This window comes from Zophobas morio, unplaced genomic scaffold (genome assembly GCF_036711695.1).
Source record: "Zophobas morio isolate AGI-343-1 ecotype UQ-CSIRO unplaced genomic scaffold, CSIRO_AGI_Zmor_V1 ptg000010l, whole genome shotgun sequence".
NCBI classification, from domain to species: Eukaryota; Metazoa; Arthropoda; class Insecta; order Coleoptera; family Tenebrionidae; genus Zophobas; species Zophobas morio.
In genome coordinates this window covers 6,298,405-6,309,622 of record NW_026972115.1, presented here as the reverse complement: position 1 = coordinate 6,309,622, position 11,218 = coordinate 6,298,405, and the positions used below count along the sequence as shown (strand labels likewise).

At 37.1% G+C, this 11,218-nt stretch overlaps 2 protein-coding genes across 2 annotated transcripts; both read left to right on the top strand.

Annotated features, from left to right (window-relative positions):
• Nucleotides 1-8,439: 8,439 nt before the first annotated feature.
• LOC135126044 (uncharacterized) lies at nucleotides 8,440-9,702 on the top strand. The gene is made up of 2 exons (XM_064051832.1): nucleotides 8,440-9,249; nucleotides 9,295-9,702. The coding sequence occupies exons 1-2, from the start codon at nucleotides 8,440-8,442 to the stop codon at nucleotides 9,634-9,636; spliced, it is 1,152 nt and encodes a 383-aa protein (XP_063907902.1). The 3' UTR covers nucleotides 9,637-9,702.
• A 30-nt stretch (nucleotides 9,703-9,732) lies between these two features.
• Nucleotides 9,733-10,937, top strand: LOC135126015 (uncharacterized). Its single transcript, XM_064051803.1, has 2 exons — nucleotides 9,733-10,579; nucleotides 10,627-10,937. Exons 1-2 carry the CDS (start codon nucleotides 9,797-9,799, stop codon nucleotides 10,897-10,899), a joined length of 1,056 nt encoding a protein of 351 aa, XP_063907873.1. The 5' UTR covers nucleotides 9,733-9,796; the 3' UTR covers nucleotides 10,900-10,937.
• Nucleotides 10,938-11,218: the final 281 nt, after the last annotated feature.

The window sequence follows — 11,218 nt, the reverse complement described above, 5'->3', positions numbered from 1 at the left end:
TGTCAACTCTGTAATATCAAATTTTTTACAAATTAACGCTAATTCTCTCGACAACTCGTCTCGCGCTGATGCCGATCGGGATTTTAGGTTTGTGTAAATTGTTGACACAGCAGGAATATAGATAAAATTTCCAATCTTTTCTTTGTGATATTTCTCAAAACTTTTGGAAATTGCCTTAGGATTAACTACCAATTCAATACAATCTTTGGGTTTTTTGAGTATTTCTACAATATTCGGGTGATCAGTCCGTATGTTTGCAGTAATCTCTGAATTGTCATATTTCTGGTCACTGGATTTACATTTTTTTACTTGCGCTCTTGTCATCACAGCAATCAAATTTTCATTCATACTTTTCAATTCATTCGATGACACACTCACTCGTGATAAAGCATCTGCAGAGACATTATCTGCTCTTTTCACATACTCAACAACAAAATCATACTCTTCCAAACATAATCTAAATTTAGTTAATCTGCTAGAGGGATTGGTAAGATTGAATAAATATACCAGTGGTCTGTGATCAGTTAAAATTTTAAACCGTCTACCATACAGATATGGTCGAAAATGTTTCACTCCCCAGACTATAGCTAATAACTCTTTTTCTATAGTTGAGTAATTCAATTCGGCTTTATTTAGAACTCGACTGGCGTAAGCTACTGGTTTACTATTTTGATTTGATAAAATAGCTCCAACTGCTATCCCAGATGCATCAGTTTGTAAAATAAACTCATTTTTTTCTGAAAAATCTGGATAATCCAATACCGGAGGTCTCGTAAGAGCATTTTTAAGATTTAGAAAAGCTTGTTGACAAGATTTAGACCATTCAAATGTTACATTTTTCTTACAAAGTTGATTTAAGGGTGCTGCCCTTTCAGCAAATTTTGGTATGTATTTTCTGTAGTAATTAGCAAATGCCACGAATCGTCTTACTTCATCAACTGTTGTCGGAATAGGATATTCATTTAATATTTTAGTTTTACTAGGATCAGGTAAAATACCATTCGATGTAATAATATGTCCCAAATAAAGAATCTCTTTCTTCAAAAACTCACATTTTACTGGATTAAGTTTCAAGTTTACTTCCCTAAGCCTGTTAAATACTTTAATTAAATTAGAATTGTGATCTTGTAGATTTCTGCCAAATACAATTAAATCATCTAGGTAGACAAAACATTTTTCATAATTTAACCCAGACATTGCTATTGTCATTAGTCGTGAAAAAGCTCTGGGACTTGTTTTTAAACCCATCGGCAACCTTTTCATTTGAAACTGCCCCTGGTTTGTAGTAAAAGCTGTATAAGGTCGACTTTGTTGTTCTAATTCTACCTGATAGTATCCCTGACTCAGATCTAAATGCGAAAAATATATCGCTCCCGCTAATGAATCTAAAATATCTGTTATATTCGGTAAGGGAAATTTATCGTCCTCAATTTTCTGATTAAGTAACCTATAATCGATAACTACCCTCCATTTCTTTTCCCCATTTCTATCATTTTTCTTTGGAACTAGAAGAAGTGGTGACGAATATTCGCTTTTAGATTCTTCTATTATATCATCTTTCAACATGTTACGTATTTGTTTTTCGATTTCTAGTTTTTGTGTTTGTGGAATCCTATAGGGTTTGACATAAATAGAACTTGTATTATCCTTCAGTTTAATGGATTGTTTATATAAATTAGTAGTCGATAATTTATCTTCTGGTAAATGAAATATATCAGCGTATTTAGCACAAATATTTTCAATTGTTTTCTGTTCTTGTGGATTTAACGACTTTAAGTTTAACAAATTTAATAAATTTTCTACTCTATCAGCCAGAACTGTATTTCTCTCAAATTTACATATGTTACATTCACATAATCTTTGCAACTCAGGTACACAGTTTTTCAAACATACTTCAGTTTCTCTTGTATTGAGAATTTTGACTGGAATTTTACCATTTTTTGGTCTAACAATACTGTTGGCAATAAAGACTTCAGAACATAATTCTTTTGACACAATAACACAATCTTCTTTAATTTTTGTCGATAACCAAAAAACAAACTCACATCGCGGTGGAATTGCAATAATATCATCATTATCAGAACGTAACGGTATTATAATTTCTTTATTAAAATGTGACAGAAGTAAAGTATCCTTTTCAAAATCAATAACTCCTCTAAACTTTTTCAGAAAATTTTTACCTATAATGCCATTTGTTGAACACGATAAATTTTTAAATACGTAAAATTTTTGAACAAAATATTTTCCATTATATTTCAATTTTAAATGAACGTACCCTTCTGAAAAATATAACCTGTAATCCCCTTAATTTTCAATTTTTCTTTTATTATTTCATTATCGCTAGATAAACATTCATGCTTAATAGCACACAATGAAGCTCCCGTATCTACTAAAAAACTAAAATTATTATCGTTTACTCCAAAATTTACCCATGAGGTGCCATTGCATTCACAAATTTCATTAATTATTACTTTCTCGAAAAAACTGGTGGTTACGGGTTCCTACTTCTGTGTTTTGTTTCGTCGTTTCTTGGACATGATTAATTTGTTTATTCGATTGGTATTTACGAAATGAATTGTTGTTATGGTTATGATTAAAAACTTTCCCTGTTGAGTATTTGTTTCTATTAAAATTACGATTTGTGTTTGATGTATTCCCTCTTGCATAATTTGATCCATTTGCGTTATTATCTCTACGAAATTTGTGTGAATAGTTCCAATTTTTATGTGAATAATCCGAACCTTGGTTTGATTTATATTTCTTGCTAGCGTTATTATAATTCCGTTTATTGTGATTTGCTGTCATAATTTGATTTTCTGGACCGAAGCGTGGTATTTCTTCATCCTGCGCTACTTGAATCGCGTCTTTAAGAGATGAAAAATTTCTAGATGCAACAATGGTACTTAATTTTTGATTACGCAAGCCATCCGCGAATCTTTTAATAGCATTTTTTTCATTCACTGATTTTAAAATATTAAATGCTGTCGAATCGCCATTAGCTTGTGATATAGTAAGATTAACAAATATTTCTTCTATTTCTTTACCAAAATCTGAAACGGATTTATTTCCTTGTGTGGCGCGCATTAATTTCGTTTGCAAAGCGGTATCGCTTTTCCTTGTAATTAAATGTGTTTTCATATCCGATATGAGCAAAGCAACACTATCGTAATTCGATTTAAGTCTAAGTTTCGCACCAACTGAAAGACGTGTTTTCAAGACAAAATTTATTAAAGAAGGTTTACCGGTTGATTCTAACATAGTATCGTAAAGTTCTATTGCGTCAATCAATTGCATTGTTACAGCCTCATCATCATTCATGACAGGTAATAGACTAACAGCCGTTTTAAGATCAAATGCCATCTTGGAGCCGACACTCGTACTGGTACTTTTTGAAAAATTTAAAATTTCTTTGTATATCTTTCGTATCTCACCATTTAGTGCATTTAATTTTTGAATATCTTCGTCAGTATACTCCTTATTTGTTACATCTAATTTAACCTGCTTGTTTACCTGATCTAAACATTTATAAATTTGATTTGCTTCATTTATCTTCCTATTTACACACTCAATAGTGCGCCTATCCCGACCGATTTTTATTAAATAAGTTCTTATCTCTTTTAATTTGTTATGAATGCCCGTTAATTTTAACTCCATCAAAAGTTTCTCAACCTTTCATACCAAATTAGCATATCAAACATTTTACGCTAAATCAAACAATAATTACAACGATCAGCAATAACAATGAACCCAAGTTTTATATCTAACATGCAAAAAAAAATTCTCGATGCAATAACTAGTTAATTTGCTGAAGTTCCAATTTTCATTTCCTACGAGTGAAAATGTACTTTGCACTTCCTTTGACCGATGTTAACCCGACATATTTCCTTTTTGAAAACCTGTTACAATACCTTATGCGCAATTTCACGAACTTAACCACTTTTCCCACTTTCAATAGATTAAAACTTAACTTGATTTTCACTTTCCATTCAATCACTGCACTGTAACACTAAATCACTATGCCTCTGTAGTAGCGTCCCTGGAATGCTCCAATTCATTCTTATGGATTTCTTGACGTACCTACCACTTTTCTTAGCATTTTCTTACACTTTTTGATTCCCAGCCATAGTAATAAAATTACCAACACAACCGTCAAACAGATTAAGATCCAATCCGTCTTCGTTATGGTCGCATCCCCGCTTGCTGCGCAATTATGACTTCTTCTTTCGACGTTTTACTGCCCATGTCTTATTTTCCTCTGACAACGGGTTTCAGTTTCAATTATCCTGGAATCATCCTGGCATGGTCGCCATGTAATATTCAACATTTATATGCCGTTTTATATTTGTTGTCTGCTTACATTTAGGCACGGAGTACGGGGGGGAAGGGTCACAGAAACGCAGGTTGCGCTTCAGAACTTTATTCTAACACTACCTAATCCACACTATCCAACTGTACAATCACCTCTTATATCTATTCCTTACGTTAACAATTTTCCCTACTCATTTTATTGACACTATACTACAGCGAAATAACTAATTTCGAAAACGGAACACGTCCCCACGAACTCTAGTGTTAAAAAATTTCGATACGCCACTGGTTTGACAAGCTTGATGTATTGATTTCAAACGAGGAAGCACAAAATTCAATAGACGTCTTCTGCACCTGTTGCAACCTTTGTAATACTTATCACAACAGTCGTTTATAAGTCAAGTCGGATAATGGGTTTTCCGCTGCTCCGATTGATTTTAAAAGTGGGAAAAATTTTAGCCCTCGTTCCGTCTTGTCAAAGACCGTTGACTTTCTGGCAAAAATTCTACCCGTTCGTCATGGCGGGGTTGGTCACACTAGGGGTGGGAATCGCGATGATATTCAGGGCGCCTTTCTACCAAGAATCGTCGGGTTTCGGTGTAATAATCCAAATTTTGTTGGACTCGACGTTGTACATTTTAAATATCTACTCAATTCTGACGTCTCATGGCAAGAACTACGTCTGGTGCAAACTACTAAAAAATCTGAAAACAGTCGACGATAATTATAGCATCAGAGAAAACTCAAACTACTGGCGATTCATCGGAGTCAACGTTTTGTTTTGGGGGGGGCAGACTTACATGTCCTACTGGGGTTACAGCGCAATAGGGTTCGATTTTTTCAGGCAATTCGCAATCGAGTATCTCCAAATGTACGACGAACTGGTGATAAATTTTCTCTTCTACGCGGTGTTGACGATGCTCCTCACCAGATACCAAGCTCTAACGAAACAACTGCAATATCACTTGTTTCTGTTGACAAAGTACGGCAACACCGCACAATTTTCTAAAGCTTGCTCTAAAATTAAACTCGATTTTTGTCGTTTGAAAGTGTGTGCTGATATCGCCAACGACATTTTCGGGTGGCCACTTTTATTCACAATCGTGTATGCCTGTCTGCAAACCCTCCTCTACTTGGAGATAATCGTCGTCACGCCAATTTCGCTCAACTCGATTTTGTACGTTTTGATTATAATTTTTTTGCACTACGTAAGTAATTCCAATATCGTCACCAAATTAAATCAACATAAAGTTTCAGATGTACGTTATAATCAACATATTTCTGTGTGAATCAGTTTCCAACCAAGCGAAAAAGACCATCCAAGTTGCTACCAACTGCGAAAAATATTTTTTGGGAGAACGCGGGCCCGACCACGACGATTTGCAACACTTCATAGTCGTGGTGAACGACAACATGCCCATTTTTTCCGCCGCACGGTTCTTTGAAATTAACAGAATGACGGTTTTTTCGACGCTGAATGTCGTCATCACTTTTTTGATAGTGATGGTGCAGTTTGAAAGGGCTAAGCAGTCGGGGTGTCGAGAAAGCTGTGACAACGAAACACAAAATGCTTTACATTAAAAGCTCCTATTTCCAATTATTTCTTGTTGGTTTATGTCTATAATAACACGAGTTACGAATGGAAAGTTTTTAGTTTAGTGGTTAGCGATGAGTGTGCTTCACGCGCTTCTGAAGCTCGGAAAAATTTTAGCAGTTGCTCCATCGTGCGAAACAACAAAAACCGGAAAGTTGTACTCTTTGGTGATGGCTGGATTGATCACGCTGGGAGTTGGAGTTTCAATCGTCTATAGAATACCGTTTTACGGCGAAGCCGACATCATCCAACTTGTCATTCAAATCCTTCTAGACTCCACTTTGTACGTTTTTAACATGTACACAGTTTTAACGTCCCAGCGCAGTCAAATCTGGCACGAATTAGTCAAAAATCTGGAGACCCTTCAAACCAAAAATACCCCCAATGAGGGTATCCAATTCGTATCAATCAACTTGATGTTCTGGGGGTGCCAAATATACATGACTTTGGTCGCCTATCGAGCTATAAAAGTCGACTTTTTCAAACAAATGGCAATCGAGTATCTCCAGTTCTACGACCAATTCATAGTCAACTACACCTTCTACGTTCTCTTAAAAATGATCCTCGAAAGATATAGATCTTTGACCAACAAACTACAACACTCTTTATCAGTACTAGAAACAACCAAAGTCAAACGTGACTTCTGCCGTCTCAAAGAGTCAGTCGACCGAGTTAACACCATCTTCGGCTGGCCCTTTTTGTTGACAATCGTCAACGCGAGTCTCCAAACCCTGCTTTATCTCCAGACGATGATAATTTTCCCTTCTTTACCTCTCGACTCGGTTTTCTACACCCTGATTGCCATTTTTTGGCAGTACGTAAGTTTGCAAACCGTCCCTAGTTTGTCGTACGTAAAATGACAATTGTAGGGCTACGTTTTAACTAACGTTCTACTATGTGAAGCTATAACAAACGAGTCTAAGAAAATTTTGCGGCTTGCTTATGGTTTCGAAATGCACTTCATAGTTGTCATAAAGGACAACATTCCGAAATTTTCAGCTGCTGGTTTTTTTGACATTAATCGAACGACTTTGTGCTATGGTTTTAACGTTGTGGTGACTTTTCTGATAGTGATTGTTCAGTTTGACACGAATAAAAATTCGCTTTGTGAGAAGAGTGACAGCGAGAGTAATTGTGGATAGATGGAATATGGGTTATTTATATTGACAACACGCCTCTAATTATGTCCATAACTGTGTTAATTTGACACTCGGGTGGCAACAGTTCGTGTTAACACACTAAATAAAACATTATGAGTTTCAAGTTGTTGCGACTGCTCTTAGGAATTGGGAAACTTTTAGCCCTTACTCCTTCCTACAGCGAAATAAACTTTCCAAGTCAGTACAAAAGTGGGAAAAAATACGGGTTGTTGATGGTCGCGTTTCTGACTTTTGCCCAAGCGATTTCGATAGTTTACAGATTACCGATTTATGTGGAAATGTCCCCGATGAGGTTAACTACGGAATTTTTCGTGGATTGTACCTTGTATTTAATAAGTATTTCCACAATTGTTGTGTTTCAGTCTAAAAAAGATTTACTGAAAACACTAGTCGACGATCTAAAGACGGTAAAAAATTTTGGCAACGTAAAAGAGAATCGCTATGGTCACTTTATCTCAGTCAACATCTTTTTCTGGTGTTACCAGCTTCACACGACTTACGTGGGTTTGGGGGTGTTGGGTTTCGAGTTCTTGAAGCAGTACGCAATTGAGTACATCTTGCTCTACAACGAGCTTATAGTCAACTTTATTTTTTTTATTTTATTAAAAATGTTACTCAGTAGATACAAAACCCTAACCACTAGACTACAAAACCGCTTAGATTTACTGGAAGAAACTGAAGTACCAAATAACTTTACAAATCCTTATGAAATTAAGAAGGACTTTTGTCGTTTGAAGGAAGCCGTTGACGTTATCAACGCCATATTCGGCTGGCCCTTCTTGTTTACCACCGCATACGCGTCTTTCCAGACCTTGGTGTACCTTCAAGGAATAATTGTTTACAAAAAAATGACCTTCAATGCAACACTATATCTCTTCGTTGTTATTTTTTGGCAATACGTAAGTCGGTGGTGACGATTTCCTTATCTAACTCTGTAATTCCAGACCTGCGTGTTGGTGAACATTTTCCTGTGTGACGATGTCACAAAAGAAGGCAGAAAATGTCTAGACAAGAGTTACACTTTTGCAAAATACGTTTTTGTGGAGACAAAGAGTAAACAAATGCAGATGTTTCTAGTGACTTTAAGAGACAATCTGCCGCAATTTTCCGCCGCGCGATTTTTTCGCATCAACAGAACCACTATTTGCTCTTTTTTTAAGGCCATTTTGACTTTCGTCATCGTGATGGTCCAGTTCCAGGTGGCAAAATGAAACAGAAAATGACTGTAAATTAAATTAATTGTTGCACACTTTGTTGATTTTTGTATATACGTAACGATCTCATTACCGCCCACTGTGTTTATTCAACCAATCGCTGTCATATTTAATGAGTACACACCCTAACGACGCACCATTCCTGAAAACACACTCCACCAAAATGAGTTTCAAGCTCCTGAAAATGGTTTTCAAAGTAGGAAATATTTTAGCAATCACTCCTTCGTACGACGGCGCAAAAACCGAAACCTCGTTCGACAAAATCTACAACTACTGCATGATGGCTGTCATCACAGGTGGATTAGCGATTTCAGTTCGTTACAGAGTGCCCGATTACAGCAACTTTCCTTTCATGAAAGCGGTCGTTCAAGTCCTTTTAGACTCCAGTTTGTACGTCTTAAACATGTATTCAATTCTGGCAGCTCTACGAAAAAAACCGCAGTGGTACAAACTGTTGAAAAACCTCAAAACGGTGCAGACAATCGCAACGAACGAAAATTTACACTGCAGCTCTTTCGTCGTTTTAAACGCGATTTTTTGCACCTACCAGGTTTATATGACGTGGGTGGTGACGTATCACATCGGTTCGAACTTCTACAAGCAATTCGCTATCGAGTACTTACAGTTCTACCACCACTTCGTAGTGAATTATTTGTTGTTTGCGTTTTTGAAAATGTTACTAGAGAGATATCAAAGTGTGTGTAAAAATTTGACCAACCATCTACAACTAGTGAAAAAATTGGAGAAGAACGGGCAAAAGTACACACTTTTGCAACTCAAAAAAATAAAATACGATGTGTGTCTATTGAAAGAGTCCGTCGATATTGTCAACAGCATTTTCGGGTGGCCCATTTTATTAATAGTCGTTTTCACGAGCTTGCAGATGTTGGTGTACTTGGAACAAATCGTTGTGCGGCCTCATATTCCCAGGACCGTAGTAGGGTACATTATTGTCATAATTTTGTGGGATAGTGTAAGTTTTCGGGTGTTTTTGACGCGAATAATTCTCCACTTGCAGATGTGCCTCTTCACTAACATTTTTCTGTGTGATTCAGTCTCCAACGAAGGTGCGACTATTTTAGCGGAAGCTTACACTTTGGAAAAATATTTTACCAACGAAAATAGCAAGAATCACGAAGATCTGCGCAAGTTTATAGACGCGTTGAAGAATAATCTGCCGTGTTTCACCGCCGCGAGGTTCTTTATTATCGACAGGAGCACGGTTTTCGGGATTTTTGACGCCGTTGTCAGTTTTTTGATCGTGATGATTCAGTTTGAGATGAGCCGGAGTTCGAAGGGGGGCTGCCAGGTGTGTTGCAACAACAACAACAACAACAACAACGAAACCAGAATTGATTAATGAAATAATATTTATTTTCCGCAGTGGGGGTTATCTAATCGTGAATAAATATTAAATAAAAAATATCGTTAGAGTCTTAATCCGAGAACACACCTCATTACTGTCAAACTTTTTCCTGTTTATTTTAGCACCTCGTGACGCATAGTGCGTAGATACAGTGATGAGTTTCAAGGTGCTGAAGATAGTCTTCAAGGTGGGGACGATTTTGGGCGTGACCCCCCCATACAACAAAACCAAAACAAGTTGCTTTCGAAAAATCTACCATTATTTTATCATCGCGTTCATCACGTGTGGACTCGGAACTTCGGTTTATTTCCGAAAATCGTCTTACCTCAGATTCTTTTTCCTGAAAGCGGTATCCCAAATCCTTGTGGAGTCCAGTCTCTACTTCCTCAACATCCACGCGGTGTTTGCAGCCCTGCGAAAAAAGCGACAATGGTACAAACTTTTACAAATTTTGAAAACTGTTCAAGCCGAATCCAAAAACGGTTTTCACTGCGTCATCTTCATAGCTTCCAACTTGATATTCTGCGCTTACCAAACCTACATGACTTTAATTGTCACTCGTATCCTCGGTGTCAACTTCTACAAACAATTCGCTATTGAATACTTACAACTATACAACCAGTTCATCGTCAATTACCTGTTGTTCGTTTTTTTGACAATGTTGCTGGACCGATACCAACGTCTAGGCGACAACTTGAAGAAATTAAAGACCAGTGGATACCAATATTCGTTGTGTGTGGTCCACGAAGCCGCATACGACGTCTGTTTGTTGAAAGAGTCGGTCGACATTTTGAACGACATCTTCGGCTGGCCCATTCTTCTAACCGTCGCTTTCACGGGTTTGCAGATGCTGATCTACCTCGAAATTACGATAGTTATACCTCGTCTGGGAGGAGCAGTGATTAGTTACATCGTCGCGATAATTCTATGGCACGGGGTAGGTTTTCGGGGTTCAATTGACGTTTTTTAATTTTTGGATTGTAGGTGTGCACTTTCGGCAATGTCTTTTTGTGTGACTTGGTGGCCAACGAGGCGAGGGAGCTTCTAGCGGAAGTTCACAGTTTGGAGAAGTATTTGTCGGATGGTGACAAGAATCGGGAGGATCTGCGGCGGTTTGCGGGTGTGTTGAGGAATAATCTTCCGAGGTTCACGGCGGCGAGGTTTTTTGGTGTTGATAGGACCACAATTCTTGGGACTTTTCAAGCTATTGTTACGTTTTTGATTCTGATGATTCAGCTGGATATTTCGGCTTATTAGATGTTTGTTTGAAAGTAAAATTTATTGTGTGGATATAATTGTGTGTAATTTTTTCAAAACACTTCCGTATAATACAGTAAGATCGCCTCTGCAATCGAGAGAGAAGAAAAATCAAGGAGATATAGGGATGGAGGAGGGCAAGAAGATGATCAGCGAACTTGCGACACAAATCAGAGATGATATGAGAGAAAGTAATAAACAATGATTGAAGGAATGGAATAGGCAGCTTAAAGAGGAGGTTAAACCAATAAGGGAACAAAATCAAGCAAAACAAGAATTTAAGGGGTCGTCAATTTACATAAATGATGATCTGACGAAA

Excerpts from the sequence above, each read along its gene's own strand:
- LOC135126044 (XM_064051832.1), top strand. The coding sequence starts at position 8,440 with ATGAGTTTCAAGCTCCTGAAAATGGTTTTCAAAGTAGGAAATATTTTA. Across the intron at positions 9,250-9,294 it reads TCATAATTTTGTGGGATAGT|ATGTGCCTCTTCACTAACAT; the intron begins GTAAGTTTTCGG and ends CTCCACTTGCAG.
- LOC135126015 (XM_064051803.1), top strand. The coding sequence starts at position 9,797 with ATGAGTTTCAAGGTGCTGAAGATAGTCTTCAAGGTGGGGACGATTTTG. Across the intron at positions 10,580-10,626 it reads CGATAATTCTATGGCACGGG|GTGTGCACTTTCGGCAATGT; the intron begins GTAGGTTTTCGG and ends TTTGGATTGTAG.